The following is a 26,863-nucleotide window of genomic DNA, read 5'->3' on the forward strand; positions in this document are numbered from 1 at the left end:
TTGCGCTTTTTCAGTCTGAAAATGGGCACGTGTTGTCCTTCAAGCACAGCTTTGGCTTCCTCTCTCCAGTGTGCAAATAGCTTGCCAGAGCTACGAAGAGTAAGGCCACAGTGAGGGCATGTCATTTTCATGGACTTTCCATCAGCTGCAGTTTTATTGAACACAGAGGGTAGAGCTTATGAATGTTCTAACAAAGACTCAGAAAATGGTTCAGATACCGAAGACAAAACCTTGGGGGGGGGAGACGGGTCTCCTCGAAGAGTTCAGCGGGGAGCAGTCCTGATAATGGTGGCTGACTTGGCATTGAAGAATGCTGACAAGACAATAAATGCCTTGCCATATCCCCACGCCGTATGATTGTAATCTTACAGACAGGGCAGTGAAAGTGTCCTGTTGTCCTACAAGGCTGCCTGCACCGGCATATCATTTTATCTGTAAGAGAAAAAAACAAACAAACAAACAGATGTAATTTAAATGTAGTTGTATAGAATGCAATCAATTTGTCTAACAATCAGATTGTACATGTTAACAAAAACATCCAAGCCAACCTCAATAATGAAAGCAAAATGGTATGGATCACAAAAGTTATGTCAAGAAAAGTGGTGAAAAGTAAATAAAAATATATTTTATAAAAACACTATTTTTGTTGCAGATGAATGCACTGAACTGTACAATATCAACAGCAACTTTTAAGTCAACAAAGATACTGCAGAAGTGCTTAAAAAAGTGCATATTTATAACTATAAAGTATATTTAATACAAACATACCTTTTAAAGGCAAAGCATTTTTTATATGCACACTTAGATGCTCCTCAATCTTTGCCCTGACAGTAGGGCTGAAAGTGGGGCACAGAGGGCAGTGAAAGAGTCCTCTGCAACACGTGTTGCATTCCTGCAATTCTGGCTTTAAGCCTGAATTCCAGATTGATGTGTGCATCTAAAACACAGAGAGAAACAGATAAACACCATATACACATTTAAGTTAAGGTTTTAGCAGAAATAACAATTTACACTTGGCATGTAATAGATTTGGGAAGAAAATTCTTGAAAAAAAAAACCCAAATATTTTAAAAGACACTTTAATCTGTGAGATATGTTTCTATTGACATATAACAGTCAATTGAACAGAGGCTAACTAAAATCTGGGCAATAAAAAAGCTGTACAGAAAAGAATGACGAATAGAAGTATTGATAAATATATAAATCTGTTTGTGACGAAATTTGCAGTGTTGACGCTAACCAAAGGTGTCACAAGTACACACGTTCCTTACTACAGTTTAGATACCTCTGTTTAGAAAGCACTGGCTCGACTTTTTAGTCAAGTCGAAGTAAGAAGTACAGGGTCTAAAATATAATTTATGTACAAAATTTTGAAGTAATCTTGCGTCCAAAGCACGCGTGCTGATTTACAAATGTACGGATTACAAAGTACAGATACGCGTGCTAAAATGTGAGAAGTAGAAGTATAAAGAAGTATACAGTAGGCACAAAAAAGTACAGCAGTAAAGTAAAGATACCAGAAAATTCTACTTAAGTACAGTATTGAAGTATTCGTTATTTTGCATCTCTGACGCCAACAATAAATCATACTCTAATGCAAAATGTGGTTTTTGCTTCTTCTCGCCCACAGAAGCCGTTAATCCAGCTCTCTTACTAAAACCAGGCCCAGGAAAAAGCATATCTGTGTGTTTCTCTGCCATGGAGCACGATGAAAAAACATTAAAATAAGGAGGAATGTTGTTGTAACGCAAAAAAAGTGGCAACATGATCATTGTAAGAAAACTAGACGATTCCTAGAATTATGAAATCACTAACGGCAAATTTATATAAGAAAGACTTAACTAACCTTTGCGATCAACTTGCAAGACTTCCACGGTATCCATGCGTGTTTACGGCTACTGTGGAGGTCACGTGCTTCCGGCTACTGTGGAGGTCACGTGCTTCCGGCTACTGTGGAGGTCACGTGCTTCCGGCTACTGTGGAGCTCCACAGTGGCTGCAGCCAGACCCTTCTCACTAAAACTAAACAAAGGAAAGAAGGATGGAAGGAAGGATCACATGCATTGTCACAAAGGAAAGAAGGATGGAAGGAAGGATCACAAGCATTGTCACAAAGGAAAGAAGGATGGAAGGAAGGATCACAAACTTTGTCACAAAGGAAAGAAGGATGGAAGGAAGGATCACATGCATTGTCACAAAGGAAAGAAGGATGGAAGGAAGGATCACAAGCTTTGTCACAAAGGAAAGAAGAATGGAAGGAAGGATCACAAGCTTTGTCACAAAGGAAAGAAGGATGGAAGGAAGGATGACATGCATTGTCACAAAGGAAAGAAGGATCGAAGGAAGGATCACAAGCTTTGTCACAAAGGAAAGAAGGATGGAAGGAAGGATGACATGCATTGTCACAAAGGAAAGAAGGATGGAAGGAAGGATGACATGCATTGTCACAAAGGAAAGAAGGATGGAAGGAAGGAAGGATCACAAGCTTTGTCACAAAGGAAAGAAGGATGGAAGGAAGGAAGGATCACAAGCTTTGTCACAAAGGAAAGAAGGATGGAAGGAAGGAAAGATCACAAGCTTTGTCACAAGTGCAATACTTTAATTTTCTGCTGCTCATTCCTGTGCAATATCCCATCTGCCCTCCCGTCATATTTCTTTTCAAGATTTTCTTATTTAATCACTAATGTACATATATTTATATTTATAGATACATATATATTCAGTCATCTTTTCTCTTTTACCATGTCTCTCTAATATTTTGCTCCTTACGATTTTTCTATTTTCTTTATTGTTTTATTTTATTTTAATATATTTTCTCCTACTGTGCATGCTGCTGAGTGACTGCTGCTCGTCAAACACATTTAATTGCAATGTTGACCCTGTGCTAACTTGCATATGACAAATAAATCTGAAAACTGAAACTAAACTAAGGAAAGAAGGATGGAAGGAAAGATCACAAGCTTTGTCACAAAGGAAAGAAGGATGGAAGGAAGGATCACAAGCTTTGTCACAAAGGAAAGAAGGATGGGAGGAAAGATCACAAGCTTTGTCACAAAGGAAAGAAGGATGGATGGAAGGATCACATGCATTGTCACAAAGGAAAGAAGGATGGAAGGAAGGAAGGATCACAAGCATTGTCACAAAGGAAAGAAGGATGGAAGGAAGGATCACAAGCTTTGTCACAAAGGAAAGAAGGATGGAAGGAAGGAAAGATCACAAGCTTTGTCACAAGTGCAATACGTTAATTTTCTGCTGCTCATTCCTGTGCAATATCCCATCTGCCCTCCCGTCATATTTCTTTTCAAGATTTTCTTATTTAATCACTAATGTACATATATTTATATTTATAGATACATATATATTCATTCATCTTTTCTCTTTTACCATGTCTCTCTAATATTTTGCTCCTTGCTATTTTTCTATTTTCTTTATTATTTTATTTTATTTTAATATATTTTCTCCTACCATGCATGCTGCTGAGTGACTGCTGCTCGTCAAACACATTTAATTGCAATGTTGACCCTCTGCTAACTTGCATATGACAAATAAATCTGAAAACTAAAACTAAACTAAGGAAAGAAGGACGGAAGGAAGGATCACAAGCTTTGTCACAAAGGAAAGAAGGATGGAAGGAAGGATCACAAGCATTGTCACAAAGGAAAGAAGGATGGAAGGAAGGATCACATGCATTGTCACAAAGGAAAGAAGGATGGAAGGAAAGATCACAAGCATTGTCACAAAGGAAAGAAGGATGGAAGGAAGGATCACATGCATTGTCACAAAGGAAAGAAGGATGGAAGGAAGGATCACAAGCTTTGTCACAAAGGAAAGAAGGATGGAAGGAAGGATCACAAGCTTTGTCACAAAGGAAAGAAGGATGGAAGGAAGGATCACATGCATTGTCACAGAGGAAAGAACGATGGAAGGAAGGATCACATGCATTGTCACAAAGGAAAGAAGGATGGAAGGAAGGATCACAAGCATTGTCACAAAGGAAAGAAGGATGGAAGGAAGGATCACAAGCATTGTCACAAAGGAAAGAACGATGGAAGGAAGGATGACATGCATTGTCACAAAGGAAAGAAGGATGGAAGGAAGGATCACAAGCTTTGTCACAAAGGAAAGAAGGATGGAAGGAAGGAAAGATCACAAGCTTTGTCACAAGTGCAATACTTTAATTTTCTGCTGCTCATTCCTGTGCAATATCCCATCTGCCCTCCCGTCATATTTCTTTTCAAGATTTTCTTATTTAATCACTAATGTACATATATTTATATTTATAGATACATATATATTCAGTCATCTTTTCTCTTTTACCATGCCTCTCTAATATTTTGCTCCTTACTATTTTTCTATTTTCTTTATTATTTCATTTTATTTTAATATATTTTCTCGTACTGTGCATGCTGCTGAGTGACTGCTGCTCGTCAAACACATTTAATTGCAATGATGACCCTGTGCTAACTCGCATATGACAAATAAACCTGAAAACTAAAACTAAACAAAGGAAAGAAGACAGTTCGACCAAAGACTGCAGCCAATGATTGATGAAGTTGAAAAGCTTAAAACTGAGCTTGACTACTTCAAAAAACAGGACACAATCAAGAACAAACGGATCGAGGATCTAACTAAAGAAAACAAAGAACTTTGGCAGAATAATGAGATGCTGTCTTCTGTTGTGGACGACAGGACCAGTATCTCAGACAGGTTGGACTCGATAAAAGATGACAACGAAGCTCTCATAAAGTTCCGCGCTGAACTTAATAGGAAACATGAAGAAGATGTTGAAGTGCTGCAAGCACTGCTGGAAACGGAAAAAGAAAAATTTGCGCGTCAGCAGTTTCACAACAGCCAAGTCGTCGACTTACTGGTGAAACGCCACAAAGAGGAGAAAAATCGGATGCAGCAATTTTATGACGAAAATACATCAAAACTCACAGACAAAGCATATGCTGCAGAAACAAAGTTAAAAATCGTCATAGGCATTTATGATAAATATATTGCAAAGCTTGAGAGGAAAATGGAAATTGGTAAACGTGTGAGCATCAATGCAGTCTATGAACGTGAGGAGGAACATAAACCCTCACAGTTTTGGATCGAGGACATTTTGGCGCATAATGCGAAGCTGCAGGACCTAAATGAATTCATGGGTAAAACTGTGAATGATTTAACAGATGAGAAAGCTCAAATGGGGAAGACCATCAACGAAAAAACGGCCCAGCAAATGGAGATGAAACAAAAATGTCAGAGAAATATTAGGGCTCTGGCCTTTGAAAAGAAAATGAAGGCTGTGGTCGAAGATGAAAATGATTCTCTGAAAAAGAAAAATGAAGACATAAAAAAGGCCCTAAGCAAAGAGAAGGAAGAACACAGAAAGACAGCAGTGGACAGGCATAAAGTAAAAACGGCACACAATCAGGCACTGGCTGAAAAGATCTCACTGGAAGAGCAACTGCGCGCCACAAAAAAGCAAACAGAAATATTCACACAAAAAACGAATTGCCTGGAAAAGAAAAAGCGCCACTTCCAAGAGGAATTGTACTAGTGCGTTTTGTCCTTTGAAAAGGCATTTCCACATGCAGGTCACTTCAGAGAAAAAGAAAAGGTGGAATTTAGGGATATGTTCTACAACTTGAAAAAGAAATACGTAGACGGTGTGGAAGGCATCCCCTTTGTTGGAACAACGAAGGAGTTTCTTGAAAAACAGCTGAACTGTCTACGTATCAGATGCAAGGATCTAGATGCAGCTTTACTAGATAAAACACGGGAGCTGGAATCATTTAAAAAGCAGTACAATTATATGGTAAAGTCTTCCGAATACGCTTTATTCAAACAAAAACAGGAGCTCATTGGACCAGTGAACCAGATGATCAGAAAGGCTGCCAATGAAGAAAAAGAGATAGGTCATCTAAAATCTAGAGTGAAAGACGTTCAACTCCAGCTTAAATTAGAAAGACAGAAAGGACAAAAGCTCGCACCGGTGGTCCATAGAGGCGTGATGGGGAGATGTTATGAGGAGACTCCGACTCCGTCTCAGATCTTTCCACAGATTAAACCTCATCCACCTCCAGTGCCTCCAAAACACCCTGGCAGACGAAGGCCTTCCCCAGAGTCTCCATCAACACCACCTTTCCTCAATTCTTATGATGTATTACCACCAATTGGAATAGGCCATTAGAAGTATACTTCATCTTGTCTCCCTCTATTCTCTTTCCATCACCCCCAACCGGTCGCAGCAGATGGCCGCCCCTTCTTGAGCCTGGTTCTGCCGGAGGTTTCTTCCTAAAGGGAGTTTTTCCTCCCCACTGTCGCCCAGTGCTTGCTCAAAGGGGATCATTGGGGTTTTCTGGCTTTTTCTGTAGTGTTTTCACCTTACAGTATAAAGCAGCTTGAGGAGACTGTTGTTTTGCCATGATGCAATATAGTATTAAATATTGCTAAATTATAGCATCAAAGTAAAACAAAAAATACTTCAATGAAATTAATCAAAATGTCTAATCTGGCAAAAAAAAAAGAAAAGAAAAGATAAAAGGTTTCACCTTTAAATAAAAATCCAAATCACAAACATTCTGATTTTTGTTGTGTTTTTTTTGTGTGTGTTGTCAAGTATAAAAGTTTTGCACTCTGTCACGGTCTCGATGTCTGCCCGGCCGGCTCCGCAAGGTTACATATGTTTATTGTGTTGCTGCTTTCTTCCGCTCGTCATTCTGCCTGGGCAGAGCTCAGGCCCACGCACCTGTCTGCAATTACGCTGCAACGTGTCCTGTCTGTATGAAGACTGAGAGCTGTATTAGATTATAATATTATTTTATGCCATGTTAGACCCCTAAGTAAAGGTTGTGAATTATTATGTAGTTTTAGTTGGCATTATTCTCCTGAATTAGAAGAAGCTGATAACTATTGCATTAGTTAAACTGATTTGCATTACATTAGACTGCTGATTTATTGTGAATGGATGATATTGTTTCATGATGCATTATACTGCTGAGTTATAAGAAATACTGTTTGCAGAAAGTCATCGCCTTATTTGTCTGATTAGAAGAGAACGGAACATGCTGGAGTTTTCTGCCCCATCTCAGCAGGAGCAGATAGACGGGGAGCCAAGGTCGTAGCTTAGGCGCTGTGTGAGAGAAAGCATGTGAATGTTTAGGCTTTTTATGATAAGGTGGAGGCACCAGAGGCTATAAGAGTTTGAGCAATGCTCCACCATTTTGAGATCTGAGGCTCACTGCATCAGTGTCCATCTCCCACGTGTGTGACCATTAAAATCATCGTTTGACTCAACCCGACCGGACCAGTGTTGTTATTGTGGTTTTTTCTCTTGTCTCCATCCCCAATATTTTGAACCTTAACATTTTGGGGGCTCGTCCTGTGGTATTGGGGTGGAATTTAAAAGTTTGGACGGTCTGAGGTTGTTGAACGGACAGGCACGAGCCAGTGGTCTGATGTGAGTGGGCATAAGCCGGCTTATCTAAAGGTAAGGCACTACCTGTTGAATTATTTCCAAAGTGTGCCAAATTGGATATGACTAAATTAAAGTCTACTCACTGAAATTACTGGTGGGTGTCTGTTTTGATTTTGATGAGGATCCCCGTGTGTGTGTTATGCAGTTAAAGTCGGCTAAGAGTCTTTAATGAAGTTTAAAAAGTATGAAAGAAATGCTGGGTTAGAGTCCCAAGGAATTGAGTAAAGGCTCAAGTAGTTTGGTAGGGAATTGGTCATGTTGTTGGTTAAAGTCCAAATTGGTTATAAGTGTGGTCCTGTGTGATTATAAGTGAGGGAAACGGCTCCATTGACCTCTAGGTGGCACTTGCCTTAGTCAGACTCTTGTTTTAGGGTGTTGACTGTTGTTTCAAATTTTTATAAATTATTATAGGACGGCACTGGAAGATGCTAAGAAGCGCATAGCCCGGAGGTTATGCTCCCTCCTGGCCGTGGACGCGCGGTCTTGACCTGTCGGCGAAAAGGGTTAGTTCAGTTTGGCTTATCTGTGGGGTACAGGGCATCCTGAAATAAGCTAGGAGTTCAATTCTCCTCACCGTTGGAAACGGTGTGATGTGCTTTTTTGGACACAGTTAAATTGAGTTAGGGATTTTAGAAATCAGGCCATAGGCTGTTCTGGAGGAAACAGATACTGGTTAATTGATTACAAAAAAGTTATCTTTCTTCGGTAAGACCCGTTATTTTAAATTTGTCGAAATTTGTTAGGTGCTGAATCTGTCAGGCCTGTCAGTGATTGTAAATATAAGACGTCTTTGTAATATAAGATAAAAGAGTTTTGTCTGAGCTTTGTGTGACCCTGTGTGTGACGACAGCGCACTGCAGAGCTGCGAGCTATTTTTAGACTGTGTGTGAACATGCAAATGAGCTGTGACGCGCACAGAGGACTTTTGCTTCCTGTTTAGCGTGTTATTGAGTTTTATAATTTTGATTTGCAAATAATGATACATGCCTGTAATTAAAACGCTGTTTTTGCTGATTATAATAGTACAGATAAGGTTTTGAATGACTACGCTGAATGTTTGATGTTTGGCTGAGTTTTGATATAGAAGACCGGCACGTCAGCTGGCAGAGTAAGATTGTGATGAAAATGATATTAAATAAATCTCTCAGTGTGTTGATACAGGTGGCCTGAGGATGAAGTTCAGGGTGCAGAGCTCGAGAGTTCTACAGTTTCTGCTCCGACCCTGCGACTCCTCAAGAGACTCTTTCAGCTCCTAATAGCGGCTGCAATGGAGAGAAACCCCACTCAGTTTCAGCTGGATTCAGGATGTCATCGCGCTCCAGTGTAGTATCATGCAACACCTATCCATCAAACAGAAGGCCTCATCAACAGAGTGGCACTTTGAGAAGAAAATACACAATCAAGTGGAACATCAGAGGACATGAAAAAGGCTGAGCTACAGAACAGACTGAAGGCTGGGAAAACGCCATCAGCTTCTGCCTCTGGACTGGTGAACCACATAGGAACAGAAACGGTTAAGAAGGAACCCGAGAGCACTGTAAATGCATGTGCCCAACAGAACTGCCCCACTGCCCCCACGATATGGCCCCACAGTGGCCAACAGAACCACAGGAGCCAGACAGAGCCCCAGGAGGAGTGTGTGAGCACCGATGAAAAGCCCTCCTTCTCAATCACCAGCAGTTCCTTCACAGATGCACCATCTAGAGGCAGCCAGGAGCACGACACAGTAATGTTTGGATCAGCACCTACTCCAGGTACACATCAGAAATGTCAAAGCTGCAGTCTAAATGTATCACTTTATACAGCTAATAATAATAATAATAATAATAATAATAATAATATACTCAAGTACCGGTAATCATTATGTTACTCTCTCCTCATTATACGTGTAAGGGGACCATGGTGTGCATGAGAGAACATTTAATTTGAGGCTATAGCAACATTATTTTACATATTTAAATTAATATAAATACATTTTTAACTTTAAGAAATTGTGTTAATAGTCATGCTGTTAGGCTGAATTATTATTAGTATTAACATCTCCACTTTCATAACGTCTGTTTTGCATTAAAGCACAGAGAATGCCTCAGAACTGAGAATGGTTATATGCTCACCTTTCTTCACTGCAGCCACTACATGCTTGTTTCAAGGCTTACACACATTCACTCGCACAATTTAACACACATGCAGGGGCAGGGATAGCTCAGTAGGTAGAGCGGTTTCCCCATGATCGGAAGGTCAGGGGTTCGAATCCCCTGAACGGCTACCCTGAGGTACCCTTGAGCAAGGTACCATCCCTACACGCTGCTCCCCGGGCGCTGCACTGGTGGCTGCCCACTGCTTCACTGAGTGAATGGGTCAAATGCAGAGAAGAATTTCCCCACGGGGATCAATAAAAGTGTACATTATTATCATTATTATTCACACGCGTGCACACTGACCAACTCTGCTTCATCCAGGAGATGCGTTACTGTCAGAACTCTTTTTTCCCCTTATAATGTAAGAAAGAGCTCCAAGCAGATGGGAAGAAGGCCTTTTTATTTCATGCCTCAGTCTAGGATGGATGGGATGCATAGCTTATTTTATTTGGCAGATCACTTAAAATTGTGATTCTGTTATTTCTACTTTTAATAATTTATCAGTTTTTTGTCTTTAGGAAAATGTTTCTTCAAGAAAGTGGAAATGTGATTGTGATATGGGATGTAAATACAGTGAAAGAGTTGAGCTCTTTTGGCAGATACTGTGTATTGTTAAACTATCAAAACAAGCATTTTCTAAAGTGGAAACAAATGAAAAGTTCATTTTAAAAGACCTGAGTTTTCTCTCTTTTGAATGTTTACTGTTGCTATTAATTGAATACTCACTGCTGACATAATCGATAGTGCTAACAATTTTCTTGCATATTTTGTATCGTGCAGCCCCATTTATCCAAAGGATACATGGCCATTTAAGAGCACATTTTATTTTCAGTTACTGAGTTATGAAGAAAAAAAAGGTATTCAGATACAACTTGCTTTGCCTTCTATCTCAGTAATAGTTCCTGTGCACTTTTTTCCTTTATAGTGAACTATCAAAAACTGTGTTTTTTCTGGTCCTTCTTTTATCTCATCTCATCAATTTGTCTGTTTTTTTTTCTCTCCTGTCCCTCAGACATAAAGGCTGCTCCTGCACTGACGGACTCACTGCTGCCCAACACACTGCCCTCCATCACCAACCTGTCCAGCTGCATGAAGGATGGAAAAGAGGAGGATGGGGGTGAGTTTGTCACTCTGCGGCCACATGTGACAGTTTAAGAGCCTTCATATTGCTGTGTTCTGCTATGAAGCACACGAAGATGTAATTAGCTTTCAGCGGTTGTGTGTGTTTGTGTTTTTGTGCACATCGATCGAGCTGGACAAACTGGATACAGAGATGATCAAGCTCTTGGCACATCAGAGGATCCAGCAGCTCTTTGCTCCCAAAGTGCCCAGCACTCAACCTCCCCCCACCACCAGCACTACCCCAAAAACCTCAGCACCCCACCCAAACAGTAAGACACCTTTGCACTACAGTTTAGTCTGTTTACTTGTCAAGAAGTCAGTTTTTCTGCTGTTTGATTGCTGTTTTGTTCTAATTATTAAAACCTACACGCTCCTCCTTCCAGGTCAGAAAAAGGTGCAAGCCAGAGCGGTCTTTTACCCTCTGACAGGAAGAGGAGCAGCTGTCAGCATGTGCTATAGGATGTTACACATAGGATCAGGTAGGACATTCAGTCGCTGTGACTTTGACCCTGCTGCATTCTGTGCCCTGGCTCTGAGCCACTCTTAGGTTTCACCTGTGATGTGGGAAAGGTTCACGTAGGAGAACAGCATTAAAGCTGGTCTCACGTAGTTTTTTGAAATTATACCAGTTCACCAAACTCAAGTCAATCATGTTTGATTTAGGTTATATTCTTGCCTTGTGACTAAAGTTTAGTAAGACCGAAGTAGAACATAGGTAGGGCCCCATCATACCTGCTGTGTGGTGCCTGGCAAATGTCACCGTACAGCAAAGTTGATGTTGCATGTTGTAAGCTGTCATCTCTGCTGGTCATGCACTTCTCCATTTTTATAATCTGGTGTGTTGTTGCATTGCTGCTGCAGCTGGGTTAAAGTCTGTTTTTAATGGCATCCTAACATCATATCAGTACAGAAGTTTAGAGGTTCACAGGTTTCACAGAGGGAGATGTTGAAACTTTGAAACTTTGCAAAAACTTTAAAATTCCTTGTCTTCCAACTTTGACTTCTTCTCCTTCTATACCAGCGCTGATTTGGAGGACGGGCAACACCTGTTGTTCAGAAGAATACTGCAGCACGTACATGCACCGTAACAGCTAGCATGAATGGATATAGCTGTGTGATGGTATTACTGGTGACACGCAAAGCTGCCAACACAGCAGGTATACCAGGGCCCCTGGTTTGATGTCTTGGCTCTGAGCTAATCACTCCTACAGATATAAAACTGGGAAGTGATGCAGAAGCAGTGTGTGGAAAAACTAACAACACCCCATCGTTCATCAGCTTGCAGAACCACCAGACAGATTTGCTGACGTGCTAGGAGTCATTGCACTGCCTGAGCCTTGGTGGCTGTTTTTGGACTTTAACTCCTGGGAATATTTTGCAGCTGTCTTGCATGTTTTCCACTTGAATAATGAATAATCTTTCTCATGGTAGAATTATGAGCATGTTTGGGACTGGCTTCATGCAACTTCAGATACTGACATGCAGCACTCATTTATTCTTTAAGACATCTTTCCTCTTTGGCATTATGTCGACAGACACCAGAATGCTTCTGAGTTTATAGAGGTGGTCACTCGTGCTGATAATCAGTTAATCAGCTACTTGTCATCTTTATTTATATGGAAGCAACAGGGGTTTGCTTAGTGCTTCATACACTAATTCTGCATTTTGGCTTCTTTTTTGTCAAATACATGACAGTAGTGTCATATTTTATAGTTCATTTGAGGTTATATATCAAGATTTAATTTCAAGACCTGCTAAAAACAAGATAATTTTTATTTTGTCCTAATATGTAAACCTTGACAGAAGGTATCCTTTTAACCATGACTGTACTTCTGCACGACATGCAGCAGTACACAACAGAGTATAATATAATATAATAATATACTGAGCCTGTACTAACTCCCAATCTCTGTATCATTAGTCAGGTTGAGTGATAGTTGATACCGTCATCTTTAAATCAGAGTATTTTAAGCGAGTTGTCTGTGAAAGTAAGTTCTTAGACCTGTGAGGGTCACAACAGGACCATGTGGAATAAAAACTACTGAACAAAAACACAATATGTCACATTGGAGTGCAGGTCATTAAAATACATTTTGACACGTCAATATTGCAGAAAAAAAATCCATGTTGCAAATCTGTATTCCTTGTGTTGTGGGAAAGGGTGTTTAAGTCTTTAACTGTTTCTTTAAGGTGCTGACATCGATGTGTGCCTTACAAACTACGGTCACTGCAACTACGTATCGGGGAAACATGCCTGTATTTTCTATGATGAGGTGAGGCCGTTAAACTACATCACTCTGCAGAGCACTCCTGTGGTTGTCAAAGGAGCTTGCAAAGAAGCTTGCAAAGCTCCTTTGACTACGATGACCTGGATGACTGAGAACCTTCACAGACACTCCTGTGGTTGTTAGTGACCAAGATGTAAATTATGTGTGTTTGTCGTCCTTCAGAATACCAAGCATTATGAGCTTCTGAACTATAGCGAGCATGGCACCACAGTGGATAATGTCCTGTACTCGTGCGATTTCTCTGAGAAGACCTCACCATGTCCACCCGGTGGCCTGGTAGCCAAAGTCCAAGGAATCATTCGTAAGTACATCTCCGTCATCTGTTTGGATTGGCTTGAAGGAACCCAGGTCTGCGTGCCCAGTTTGACCATCTTCATCCACTTAGCCACTCATCTGTATGTGTCCTGGTTAAAATAGTTAAAATTTTATTTGTGAAGAAATCATAACATCATTGCTTCTGTAAATTAAAGGAATACTTTAATTTATACTCTAATACTGAAAAGAATCATTTTTAGTTTGGCTAGAATTTCAGGAAGTGTAGCCCCCCATGTGCTTAATGTCAGTGTCCTGTTTGTTACACTGACACTGCTCCTGCAGTATTGGACAGCTTTTAGTGTTCTTCATCCAAATTGTGGTCAAGGTCACATTTGTCATTCTTAATGGGTACATGTAATTAGTTTATGCAGTGCAGTGAACCAATGACAAGAAAACTTATCACCTTCTTGCTGTAATTCATACCTTACAGTAGCCTATGAGATGTGCTGAGCTATACGTGCTTATTTTTAAGTGAATAATATTAAATGGTAAATGGCCTGTATTTATATAGCGCTTTACTAGTCCCTAAGGACTCCAAAGCGCTTTACACATCCAGTCATCCACACATTCACACACACACACATATTAGCTTAATATAAAACTAAAATAAATGGTAAATGGCCTGCATTTGTATAGCGCTCTACTCAGTCTCTAAGGACCCCAAAGCGCTTTACACTACATTCAGTCATTCACACACACAGGCAATGGTAAGCTACATTGTAGCCACAGCTGCCCTGGGGCACACTGACAGAGGCGAGGCTGCCGGACACTGGCGCCACCGGGCCCTCTGACCACCACCAGTAGGCAAACACGGGGTTAGTATCTTGCCCAACAATATTTGGCATGCAGCCAGGAGGCAGCCTGGGATCGAACCACCAATCTTCTGATTAATGGCTGACCTGCTCTGCCACATGAGCTACAGCCACCCCAAAATAAATAAGTGAACATCATCATTAGCTGTCTTCAGTCAGCCCATGTTCTTGGACTGCAGCTGCTGGCTCTTGTTCTGCTCTGAGTCCCAGTGAGCTCATTGTATTCTCATTGTGTGAGAACTGCACACGAACCAGTTCTCCGTCTGTTGTAGGTTCTGGTTAGAGTGCCAGCTTGAAGTGCAGGAAAAAAACAAACCATGAGTTTGGTATTGGAATTCATCTCCATCCATAATGGCGATCTAGCCAGCGAGCCTGCTGGTAGAGAAAACACCAAATGGGAAAGAACGGGCTGGCTTATTATTAGCTATTGCAATTTCAAAGTAAAAGTAAGGATGTAGTAAACGTACAGTACAGTGGTAAACTTGGTGCATGTGGCATTGTAGCAATGAGAAAGGTAAATAAAGTGCTAAAATGAGCAGTCAGATATACTTGTTCTGTGGCAGACCACGTTATGTAAAGTCTGAATGTTGCTGTATCACATAAAGCTTCCAGTCTTAATCTGTTATTAAAGATCATTTGGACAGATGTTTGATTAGTAAAGAGCTGCAGTGTGAAACAGCATTAAATCAAATTTCTCTGAAACTGTTTATAGATGATGAGTGTAAAACATGTTTGCCAGAGTTCAGCTTTCCACATGATTTTAGTCTCATTTTCAAAACAAAGTGTTCATTTTTTATTTTGTGGATAAAATGTAATCAGTGAAATCTTTTCATGGTTGCATTGTCTCCACATTAATGGAGTTTACTGTGACACTAGTCTGGACAGACGTCTTTCTCAGACCTGCTGCATTTCTTCTTTGCGTAGGTCGCAGTAAGAAACGGGAAGAGGACGAGGGAGCCAACTCCATGGTGGGGTTGTTGCCAGTAGGAGGAGTGATGAGTAGCCAATGTCAGGGTGGTGCTGAGCCGTCTTGTAGCTGCAAAGCGAGTAGCTCCAGTCTAATTGGAGGCAGCGGGGCAGGCTGGGAGGGCACGGCGCTGCTCCACCATGGTAGCTACATCAAACTGGGCTGCCTCCAATTTGTCTTTAGCATCACTGAGTTTGCCAGTAAGCAGCCCAAAGAGGAGCAGGCCACTACACCTGCTGCCAGTTGCACAAGCACCAACACCAGCAGCAGCAGTGTCATCAGCACCACCCTCACCACCACCGCTAACACCTCCACACCACCACCACCCAGCACTGCCACAACAAGCGGCTTTTCCAACCAGGATGAGGCTGACTCTGAGACTGTACCTCCCCACCAAGTGCCCGTACTGCGTTTAACTCTGTTCCATAATCCGCACAGGAAGCCCCGCCCTGCCTCTTATTTTGCACCTTCTGTGTCACGACGAAGGGAAAGCTGCACAGCTGGTTGGTCAACAGGGAAAAGTTCTTTTTTTTTTTAATAGTTTATATCTTTGCATGAACTTGAAGTATTATTGACAATCTCTTTTTTTCTTTTTTCTTTTAAATGACTGACGTAACCGTTAGGACCGTTAGGTCTTTGAGCAAACATTACTTCCTTGCGCTCAATCTTTGTTTTTGCCAGTATATTAGTTATGTATGGTGTAACCTTTTTGTCAGTCAGCCCATTTAGCACAAACATTTTTTGTTTTTTTTCCTTTGTAGTATTCAATTCCATACATTCTAATTTCTTTTGCTGCTTTTGCACCACAGGTAGCTATATATGTATGAAAACATACATGCTTATACACTATAACATGTATATATAATGTAAATACATTTTAATTCAGTGCCTCTCGATTGGAGAAACATTGGATTTCATTTAGATTTGCCATTTTTTGGTTTTTAACTGTACAGCTCATTGAATTTGTGATACTGTGTAGAGTACCAGACGTTTTGTGATAAAACTTGTTCTTAGTCTGTACTTTCCGCTGTAGTCCATCTGTAAATACCGTATAGTTTTAGCATTCATTTTAACATCTTGTGCTGCTGTGTATATAAGCACTCTTTGTCTGTACCTGCTTGTCTGTTCAAACCTGTGAATACAGAAAGTTTCTAAGAACAAACTCAGTGTTTATGCCTGTTATTTTCAGCCTTGTTTTAGGTCCACTTTGAGCTCTAGTTTGGTTTTCACTTTCTGAGACAGCAAGTTCAGTACTGACAGGGGTGGATCTACAGGGGTGGCATTGGGTGGGCATGTGCCACCCTAAAATAATCTTTGCCACACCCTAGTTGTTTGCATATGACATGTTGTTTATTAAAATAAGCTAGCATTAACACTTTGAGCCTAGCTGCAATTAACGTTGAATATAAATTCTAAAAAATGAATATATTGCATAGCGTTACCCTCCCTCCCCTATTAGAAAATGGTTCAGCCCTGCTTTATTTCTTGTTGTTGGTAGCAACCAATGCCTATGATTGGGCAGAGCACATTTGGAATCAAGAGTTTATCAATGAGGTCGACGCGGACCTGGTCATCATACTGTTCATTCAGAATGCTGGTGGGCTCGGCTTGTTTCAGGACAAATAAATAAATAAATAAAAATGGACAAAGTGATGACGTGCTCCATGAAAAGCAGACTGTGGGTTGGAACAGAAATAAACAGAGATGTGTTTTGTTTTCATTTCTGTACCTCATGGTTGTTTAATTCAAAAATACAGGAAGCAGCAACAGATGCAAATACAGTTATTAAGGTGTCACACATTAGGGCTTTCACAAAGTTGGTACATTAACTGTTTAGAAATGACAGCTTTAAAAAACATTGTTGTCTCTAGCATGATTATATCTTTGATATGATTTACTTTTAAACTCAAATGTTGCACATTCTTCACAAACAACTACGCTTTAGTTACACCACTTGACACAACATTTTACTATTTATGTAATCTGGTGTATCTGGGTGCTTCACACTATATAGCTACATTGCTTTAGTCCACCTGACAACTTACACCAGTTTAGTCTAGCCCATTGTTAATTATACACCGGCTAGCGAACTACACACCTGAATGCAGCCAGGCTGATTTCATTCTGGCTACATTCCTGTTTCCTATCCTGTTTCCTCAGTTGTCGCCAAATCGTTGCACTGGACTCATTACTCAACCTTGGCTCCCTCGCTTGCATACTCACTTTGCTTAAATTCACCTTGGTGTCCTTTTGCCAAAGCTGCTGCTGCAGAGCTGAAGAGCTGTGGAGAGAGGGCTTGAGTGGAGCGACGTGGAAAGCAGCAAGCTGCATGGTGTTACACTCAGTGTTGGGGAGTAACGCAATACATGTACCAATGCTACGTATTTAAAATACAAAATATGAGTAACTGTATTCCATTACAATTACCGTTTAAAAAGGTGGTATTCAGAATACAGTTACTTTGTTGAAATAAAGGGATTACACGGTGGTCTTTTCCTGTTCCATATGTTAGGCTATGCCCTCTCTATTTTTGGTAATTCCACGCTGGTGGAAACCCAAACAAAACACGCATTAAGAGGCTCTTATGCCTGTGTCTCAATCTCGTGGCCCATGTCACCTCTAATGACATGAAGAAATATTTTTAAAAATTATTATGCAAGAAATTATTTAATATGAAGGCAATAGCAGAGTGTTACAGGCATCGCCCTAAAGAATGTAGCCTCATGGGCAGTGTAGTCCGTGCTGCAGGGAGAATGGACTGCCATACCCGTTATGTGTCTGTGAGCGAGGGAGGGAGAAAAAGGAGAGTGGAAAAGTACGAGCTGTCACTGAGCAGAAACGGGAGCTGGAAGCATGTAAATATAATAATAACCACTGCAGCCAAGAAGAGTGCCTGACGAGCCCAGCTGTAAGTAAGCTATTAAGACTCGACTGTACAATGTGTGCGTGTTTTCCTCCGAAACAATAAGTTTTGTTGGAGCAGCCTTTCAACGCCTCTCTCTGTCTCTCGCTAGCAAAATTGACCCAGACAACAAAGTAAAGCTAGTTTTCGGCTACGAGCCCGACACGAACCCGACGTATTAGCCAGAGGTCCTTTTACTACGGTTCGGAGCCGCGGACCTGTTTTATATAAGCGAGGAATAGTTTTCTATATGAGATCGCTGCAAAAATGGTGAGTACCTTCAGTAATAGTAATAAATCACACAGAAATAGTACATTCATGTAGTTGTAAAAAGCATGATAATATCTCAAGTATTCCAAAGTATTCAGAATACGTTACTCTCAATGAGTAACGTAACGGAATACGTTACAAAATACATTTTAGGGCATGTATTCTGTAATCTGTAGTGGGATACATTTGAAAAGTAACCTTCCCAATGATGTTGCCTCTCCTGACACTTTTCATGTTCCTTGTTTGCCTTGAACTGCTGCCAAGCCTTCCCGTTTCACCAAGTCAAGACTGTTTTTACAAGTTCTGTCATATCTGGGATAATTTTAATGGTTAAGTCAGTCACCTGATCTCAGAGTGTGCTTTTCAGTTTCTGAAGTCAGCAGGACCCACAAATAAGCACGATGAACAACTGAAGGTTTAGCACAAGTAAGGAACACATAAACGGATGGTGTAACAGATAAAATGCAGTTCCAATTACTATTTTTCTCATTCAAAGCAATCAAAAACACTTTGGGAGCTTTTAGCCAAAAGAACTAATACTTAGCAAAGACAAATACACCAAATTTAAACGTATAATTTAGTACAGGGAGAGGAGCTATAGAAAGTGTGCCTCACCAGTGTGGAGTCCATGCAGCTCAGGCTGGGAAACCCCACACATGCAACATGTTTACAAGTGGCGTCACACTGATTAATGCCCCACTTCAACAGTGACACGTGGAACCTTAGTGTAGATAACCTGCTGTTAGTTTGGTATTTTGTCCTAATCCGCTTGCCGTACCTCCGAGTAGGTGTGTATGTTTTGAGTGGTATAGGCGCCATTCGTTTAAGGAATCCAAGCATGTAAGTTCTCTGCTGCTGTGCTGGTTAATAAAACCACGTTAACCGAGACTACTGCTTCATCATTATCATACTGGTGAACATACAACATGGTGTCAGATGGGATAGAACACGTACTTCGTAGTTGAGGGTATTTTTTCTTCCCGCCTCAAGTCTTTTTTGTGTGTGCGTTTTTTTGTATCCGGACTGCAGACAACATGGCGGAGGGATTCAGGAGGCCCGACCCGCTTGTTTTCTATGGTAATGTTGCTGAAAATTGGCGCATTTTTGAGCAAGAGTATGACATTTTTATAGCGGCGGCACACTCTGACAAGCCAGCGCGCACACAAGCCTACATATTGCTCAACTTAGCAGGTCCCGAAGCTATAGAACGAGAGCGGTCTTTTGTTTACGCGCCAGAAGTGAGAGAGCCCGGCGATAGAGGACGAGTTCTCATTCCTGCAGAATTGAAGGAGGATCCTGAGTGTCTCAAAAAGAAATTCAGACAGATGTGCAGCCCTCAAACCAACGTCACGATGGAAAGACACAAGTTCAACACGCGGAATCAGAGGACTGGCGAGACTGTTGAATCCTATGTAAGTGATTTACGGATTAAAGCAAAAAGCTGCAGATTTGGCGATCTGAGTGAAGAACTAATAAGAGACAGACTAGTTTGTGGCATCAACAATGACAATTTAAGGAAAGTGCTACTGCGTGATAGTGATTTAACGCTAGCAAAAGCCATATCTGTCTGCCAGATTCATGAAATGACTGAAGAGCATAATAAACCACTTGCTTTTCCTCAACAATCTGCATCAAATGTTGATGTGCTCCAGCCCAAATTTACAAGAAAGCACAGAGGAGATAAAATTAAAATACAAGGAGACAGGTCTGAAACACAGCATGTTACTAACTGTACTAACTGTGGGGGCGCTCATGCTGCAAAAAAGAGCAAATGTCCAGCTTTTGGGCATGTCATGCATGCAAAAAGTGGAATCATTTTAAGAAACGGTGCAGAGCTGTTCAGCCTACCCAAAACGTAGCAAGACGCAGAAAGTCAGTTCATCATGTGGAACCAGAACAAGCTGATCACAGCGGAGATGACACCTTCTACGTTGATGGTGTAAATCTTCAATATGCAATCCATGCGACTGATGTGCATGTGGAACACAAAGAGGAAGTTTTTGTCACCGTACAGATTAATGGGATTCCTGTTGAGATGAAGGTGGACACAGGTGCTAAATGTAATGTGCTTCCCAAGAAAACGGTTAACATTGTAAGAGCAGATAAACAAATGAAAGCACACCCCAAGTCCGTTAACCTAATAGCATTTGGAGGCAGCAAGATTCAAACCTCAGGTGTAATTAAGCTGCAGTGTTTTCTGCATGGACAGCCACATGTGTTATCATTCTTTGTTATTAATGAAGATGTACAGCCAATACTTGGACTGTGTGCATGCAGAGAAATGGGGCTTGTATCATTCAGCAATGACGTCCACCAATTGAGCACGTCTGCAGATGACCTGTCACAACAGCTTATCACAGAATACAGCGACTTATTTTCTGATGAGCTTGGGAGGTTGCCAGTCACCTATCGCATGACACTGAACCCAGATGTGAAACCAGTTGTTCACCCAGCACATCGCATCCCTTTGGCCATGAAAGACAGGGTCAAGGCAGAGCTGGTCAGGATGGAGAAATTAGGCATCATTACTCCCGTCTCAGAGCCGACAGACTGGGTGTCTTCCATGGTAGCCACCAACAAGAAGGGCAAAGATGAAACCAGGATATGCATAAATCCTCGAGATTTAAACACTGCTCTGAAAAGACCACACCATCCCATGCGCACAGTAGAAGAAGTGGCTGCAATAATGTCAAATGCTACTGTGTTCTCTGTTTTGGATGCTAAGAACTCTTTTTGGCAGGTGTCATTGGATCAGAAATCATCCATGCTAACCACCTTCAGCACTTGTTTTGGTCGTTTCAGGTTCCTCAGAATGCCTTTTGGTCTTAACGCTGCCAGCGAGGTGTTTCAGAGAGCCATGGAGCAGATATTCGCTGGATATCCATGTGCCATCATTGTTGAAGATATACTCATCGGTGGAAGAACCATGAAAGAACATGACGACAACCTGAGAAAAGTCCTTGATCATGCCAGAGAAGTAAACCTGCGACTAAACCCATTAAAGTGCAAATTCTGGCTGAATCAGGTCAGTTATGTCGGACACATTTTCACAAGCGAGGGGCTTAAAGCAGACCCTTCCAAGAAAGCCGCAATCAAAGAGATGCCGGTTCCAACAGATGTCCAAGCCCTGCAGAGGTTCCTGGGGATGGTCAATTATCTTGGAAAATTCATTCCAAACTTCAGCCATCTGTCAGCTCCTCTGCGACAGCTCACACACAAGGACAGCGAGTGGATGTGGGACACACAGCATCAGACTGCGTTCGAAGCACTTAAAGAGCACATGTCTAATCCACCTGTTCTGTCATATTACGATGTCAGCAAACCTGTGACACTAACGTGCGATGCATCACAGTATGGTCTTGGTGCAGCTTGCTTACAGGAAGGGCGACCTGTGGCGTATGCTTCACGTACTCTGACAGACACTGAAACCAGATATGCTCAGATAGAAAAGGAGCTGCTGGCTGTTGTTTTTGCATGTACAAAGTTTCATGACTACATTTATGGCAAGCCTGTGGTCGTAGAAACAGACCATCAGCCACTAGTCACCATACTAAAGAAACCTATTCACGCTGCACCAGCCAGATTACAGAGGATGTTGTTACGGCTCCAAAAATACAACATCACCCTCACATATAAATGTGGAAAACACATGTATCTGGCTGACACACTGTCTCTCCCAACAGCTCCACTTTCCAGCAGTCTGAAGAAGAGGACAACTTTGATGTCATGACGGTGAGCTGCATCTCTTCTTCACGCCTGGAGGAACTTAAAGGACACACAGCTGAGGATGAGACACTGCAAGCACTCAGCTCGCTCATCAAACATGGTTGGCCACAACGACTCCACAACCTTCCCTCAGCAGTTCATCCATATTTTCCTTTCAGGGATGAGCTGATTGTGGATGACGGCATCATTCTTAAAGGTTCCAAAGCTGTGATCCCAAAATCACTGCAAGGAGACTACATCACCATCGTGCACAGAGGACATCCCGGCGTAGAAGCTACCAAGCAGAGAGCACGGGGATTGTCTTCTGGCCGTTCATGTCAAGAGATATTGAGCAAACAGTTACTTCCTGCTCGGTGTGTAACAGCACTAAACAAAAAGAGCCCCTTCATCTTCATGAAGTTCCAGAGCTTCCTTGGTCAACTGTGGCTGCAGATGTCTTTGAGTGGCACTATTTAGTAGTAGCCGACTCATACTCAGGCTGGTTTGAGATTGACCTGCTAAAGGATTTGACATCGGCGACAGTCATCAAGAAGCTGAAAAGACACTTCTCAGTTCATGGTGCTCCACACACTCTGATCTCAGACAATGGAAGGCAGTTTACAAGCCAGCGTTTCAAAGACTTCGCTTCACAGTGGGACTTTCAACATGTCACCAGCAGTCCAGAGTATCCTCAATCCAATGGGCTTGCTGAGAGAGCAGTGCGCAGTGCTAAACAGCTGATGGAGAAATCACACAGAGATGGCACTGATGTATTTCTCAACCTGCTGAATCTCAGGAATGTTCCACGTGATGTGAACCTGGGTTCTTCTGCAGAACGACTTCTATCCAGACAGACTCGAACTACGCTCCCAATCACAACGAAACTGCTCGAACCACAACACCGTGAATCTGAGAGAGTGAAAGCCCAACTACTCAACAAGAGACTGACTCAGAAGGTCTGTTATGACAGATCCAGCCGACCACTTCCACCTCTCAACGAAGGACAAGTAGTGAGGTTACAGACCCCACAGGGTTATGACCGCACAGGTGTGGTCAAGGAACTTTGTAAAGAACCTAGATCCTACCTGGTACAGTCAGATGGAAACACTTACAGGAGAAATCGCAGACACATATTGCCTATGTCTGAGCCCGTTACTGTTCAGGAAGACACTGATCATCATCATTATGATAGACTGCAGGGTGTGGATGAAAACAATGATGTAGAACAGTTTAAAGACAGCACTCATGTTGAGAGCTCTTCTGATGTTTTGCATTCTCCAAGACCTTCCAAGAGTGATGGTGCTTACAGGACACGCTTTGGTCGTGTGTGCAAACCAAATCCAAGATATAGGGATTAATTTGGTGCTAGTTAAAAAACACAGAACATTTTCAGGTTTGATGTTTGAGCCAACAGTAACTGATGTCAATGCCTCAAGATAAATTCTGTTTGAGGTGTTTTTCAGTTGTAATCATATTTTACTTTATACAGCAAAATGGTATTTTTGTCATGTTTATTTCTTCCATCTGCTTGCAAATTTAAATGTTCCTAAGGGTCAGCGTATGTCACCTTTTATGCTGTGAGTTTTATTATTCAATATGCACTAAACTTTATATCCGGTTGGGGAAGTACTAAAGAAGGGGGATGTAGATAACCTGCTGTTAGTGTTAGGTGTGGCTGTGTGCAGACAGGAATAGGACCCAAGGTGCAGACTCCGGAGACAGAACTTAAACCAAAACAGCTTTAATGCTGAACGCAAACATCATATAACTAGAAAAAACTCAAAATAAACTTACACCGGTGGACGAGCAAAACACACAGCAACGTAAACGGTAGATCACGACACAGACACAGAGAAACACAGGGCTTAAATACACAGAGGGAGCAATCAGGGAATGGGTAACAGGAGGGAAACACAGCTGGGGCAAATCAGGCCTAACGAGACAAGGGGAAGCAAAACCAGACACATTAACATCAGACATGGACTTTCAAAGTAAAACAGGAAACATAACACAGACTCACAGGCAGGCACTATAACAAAGGGAACAGAGATGTGGGACCAGGGCAGACACAGACACTGACTGGATGTGGGGATACAGCAGACAGGGGAGACAGCAACATGACACAGACAGAAAACCAGAACACCAAAACTCTAACCAAATCCCACCCAGAGAACCTAAACTAAGAATAATCCTAAAACCCATAAAGCAAAGCTAGAATATAATGAAATAACAAAATCAAAGAACCAAAAACACAAAACACTGGGTCAACGACCCAGGGACCCTAACAGTTAGTTTGGTATTTTGTCCTAATCCACTTGCCGTACCTCCGAGTAGGTGTGTGTATGTTTTGAGTGGTATAGGCACCATTCGTTTAAGGAATCCAAGCATGTAAGTTCTCTGCTGCTGTGCTGGTTAATAAAACCACGTTAACCGAGACTACTGCTTCATCATTATCATACTGGTGAACATACAACACTTAGTTTTACAAAAATTTAATTTACACAATAAAAAAAAAAATCTATATACAATACAGTTTTGAGAATGTTCACACTCCGTATATTATACCTTGTTTCTGTAGAGAAGGTGATCAGGGTTTTTCTTCATTTCCTGAGACCAGCTGCTCTGGATCATCACCAGCTTTTCTCTTCATTTTTTTTTTTCACTCGGGGAAGTCTGTCCTTTTCTTGGCCATTGCTCTGCACTGTGTTGAGAAATCAGTTTTACCCCGGTTCTTTTTATTCCTCGAGCATCCAGAGATGGCACCGGACTCAGTAGTCATTTTTACAAAACTTTATTCATCTTCATTCATCTTTACTCATCTTCATTTAAGCATGCACTTCTAGAAGGGAAGATGAGGCCGGTGTCCCTCTCCAAAAATCTTCACCCCTTTGTTAGTTACAGCCAGCTTTATAGAAGTAACCCCATCATAAACCCCCCCACGGTGTGCTGCAAACTCTGTCTTTGTCTATGTGCACGAGCACGTGAATGCCTACATGTGCACGTTCCCACGTGTCTATGTGAGTGCTCGTGTGTGACTGTGTACGCATACCTGTGTGTATGTGTGAGTGCACATGAGTGAGTGTGCGTGTGGATGTGTGTGCGTGACAGTTAAAACACTGTGGGTGAAGATATCTTCCTAGAGGTCATAACCCCCCCCCTTGCATCCTCTGGGGAATTTCCACTCAATGGGGGAGAAGCCCTCTAAAATCTACTGCTAAATTCACAACACAATAAGGCCTTTATTACTCTACAAACAATGTCTCTACAATAATTCTACTTTCTATGATAACACATTTCTAAACTCTACATCAGCTAAACATTCCTACAACTGGAGAACCAAAGTGTGTGATCAAAGCTGAAATAAGGGATATTTTTCCATTGCAGGACTTAGAGTGCTTCAAGTAGTGATAGCTGTTGATCCATTTCTCAAATAATCTGTAAGGATCTGGATTTTTAAGAAAGATACAAATATCTCTGCTTATATTTGGCTAAAAGCTTGATATAGATAAGGCATATAAAGCCCCTGTACACCAGCACTGCGCTTACATTATAGTTCAATCAAGAAATAGTTATTATTGATTTATTATTGAATTTTTTTAGTAATCATTATTAGTATTTAATCACATTAGCACAGTGGGGTGGCAATAATATTCCACATACTAGAAATCCTGCTCAGCATTTCATAAAATACATTTTCAACAAATGTTGGAGTAACAACACAGTTACGGGGAAAATGTGTCTGTCTGTAAATATTAACTAAACATTTCTATGTGCTACAAAATAGATATAATTGTAAATGTGCTGAGGTGAAACTATACTTTCAATAATATAACCACCGAAATAATCTATTTATATATATATTAGGGGTGCAACGATAAGGCTTGTTAGTGTCGGTAATCGATTGTTCGTGAAGTACCCTCAGAAGGTCTGCTAGATGATGTTAATGCAGCACTACGGACGATATATATATATATATATATATATATATATATATATATATATATATATATATATATATATATATATATATATATATATATATATATATATATATATATATGTATATAGTATGTACATTGGGTGAATGTACAGTAGTAGCAGCAAGCAGGTGAATTCTGTACATTAATATGAATAGACATCTGACTATTTTATTATTATTATTGTTTTATGTGATAGAAGAACTGAATTGGGCATGTATGGCGTTATCACATCATTTGAAACTTAGCCCTGATTGCAGAAATTGGAAGTGTTACAATTGACCCACGTTACAACTATCCCCGGTCTCCCTACTAGCACTTAATAAAGTGGTCAGTGACTGTATGAGAAACTGATGCATAAAGCTCTGTAGCCAAACCCACATGTTGTATCTATAGCACAGTAAAGTGGAAAGTTACAGGAGATCCTACAAAGCATTGTTTTATCCAGGGGCAATTCTAGGATCAGAGCTTTGGGGGTGCTGAGCACCCAGAGCTGCTCAGCCAGGCAAGATAAACTTTACTCGTCACGATGAGACTTCTTCCCTGTCTCTGTTAGTCCCTGCATTCCACTCCAGTTGTCCTGAGTTCCCTGTCTCCTTGGTGCATTTAAACCCCTGTTCCTCCCTGGCCTCATCATCTGTTGTCTTCATCTCCGTTATCAGTCATCATAATTTTACCCTCTCTGTGCAAGTCTGCAAATTTCTTTATTAAATCATAAGATTCTTAAATTCATCAAGTCTCTCTGTGCCTGGGTCCACGTCACAAAATATGACATCACTGTTTTGTACATTTTAACACAATTTAATCCCCACATTTGTGAAAGAAAAGCAAAACACTTTTTTTTTTAAAGTCTGTAACAAAACCATCAAATCTGATAAAGGTTATTTAAATGCTGCAAACGAA

At 41.1% G+C, this 26,863-nt stretch overlaps 1 protein-coding gene and 1 long non-coding RNA gene across 2 annotated transcripts; one reads left to right on the forward strand and one right to left on the reverse strand.

Moving 5' to 3' along the window:
- Positions 1–1,942: 1,942 nt before the first annotated feature.
- On the reverse strand, positions 1,943–25,541 carry LOC146671185 (uncharacterized). The gene is made up of 3 exons (XR_014911412.1): positions 24,549–25,541; positions 13,269–13,416; positions 1,943–2,021 (listed from the first exon to the last, which is right to left on the reverse strand). It is a non-coding gene; the product is annotated as an uncharacterized LOC146671185 (long non-coding RNA).
- On the forward strand, positions 8,441–15,886 carry LOC146671186 (PHD finger protein 12-like). The gene is made up of 6 exons (XM_085403369.1): positions 8,441–9,218; positions 10,615–10,993; positions 11,108–11,203; positions 12,915–12,997; positions 13,175–13,313; positions 15,064–15,886. The coding sequence occupies exons 2-6, from the start codon at positions 10,876–10,878 to the stop codon at positions 15,642–15,644; spliced, it is 1,017 nt and encodes a 338-aa protein (XP_085259495.1). The 5' UTR covers positions 8,441–9,218; positions 10,615–10,875; the 3' UTR covers positions 15,645–15,886.
- Positions 25,542–26,863: the final 1,322 nt, after the last annotated feature.

This window comes from Rhamphochromis longiceps, linkage group LG4, assembly GCF_057381845.1.
Source record: "Rhamphochromis longiceps isolate RC_006_pf linkage group LG4, R_longiceps_female_GT1.1, whole genome shotgun sequence".
Lineage (NCBI taxonomy): Eukaryota > Metazoa > Chordata > Actinopteri > Cichliformes > Cichlidae > Rhamphochromis > Rhamphochromis longiceps.

Bases quoted from the DNA above. Each gene is read 5' to 3' on its own strand.
- LOC146671186 (XM_085403369.1), top strand. From the start codon at position 10,876: ATGATCAAGCTCTTGGCACATCAGAGGATCCAGCAGCTCTTTGCTCCC. The intron at 11,204-12,914 runs GTAGGACATTCA...TGTTTCTTTAAG, and splicing joins GATGTTACACATAGGATCAG to GTGCTGACATCGATGTGTGC. The intron at 12,998-13,174 runs GTGAGGCCGTTA...GTCGTCCTTCAG, and splicing joins CCTGTATTTTCTATGATGAG to AATACCAAGCATTATGAGCT.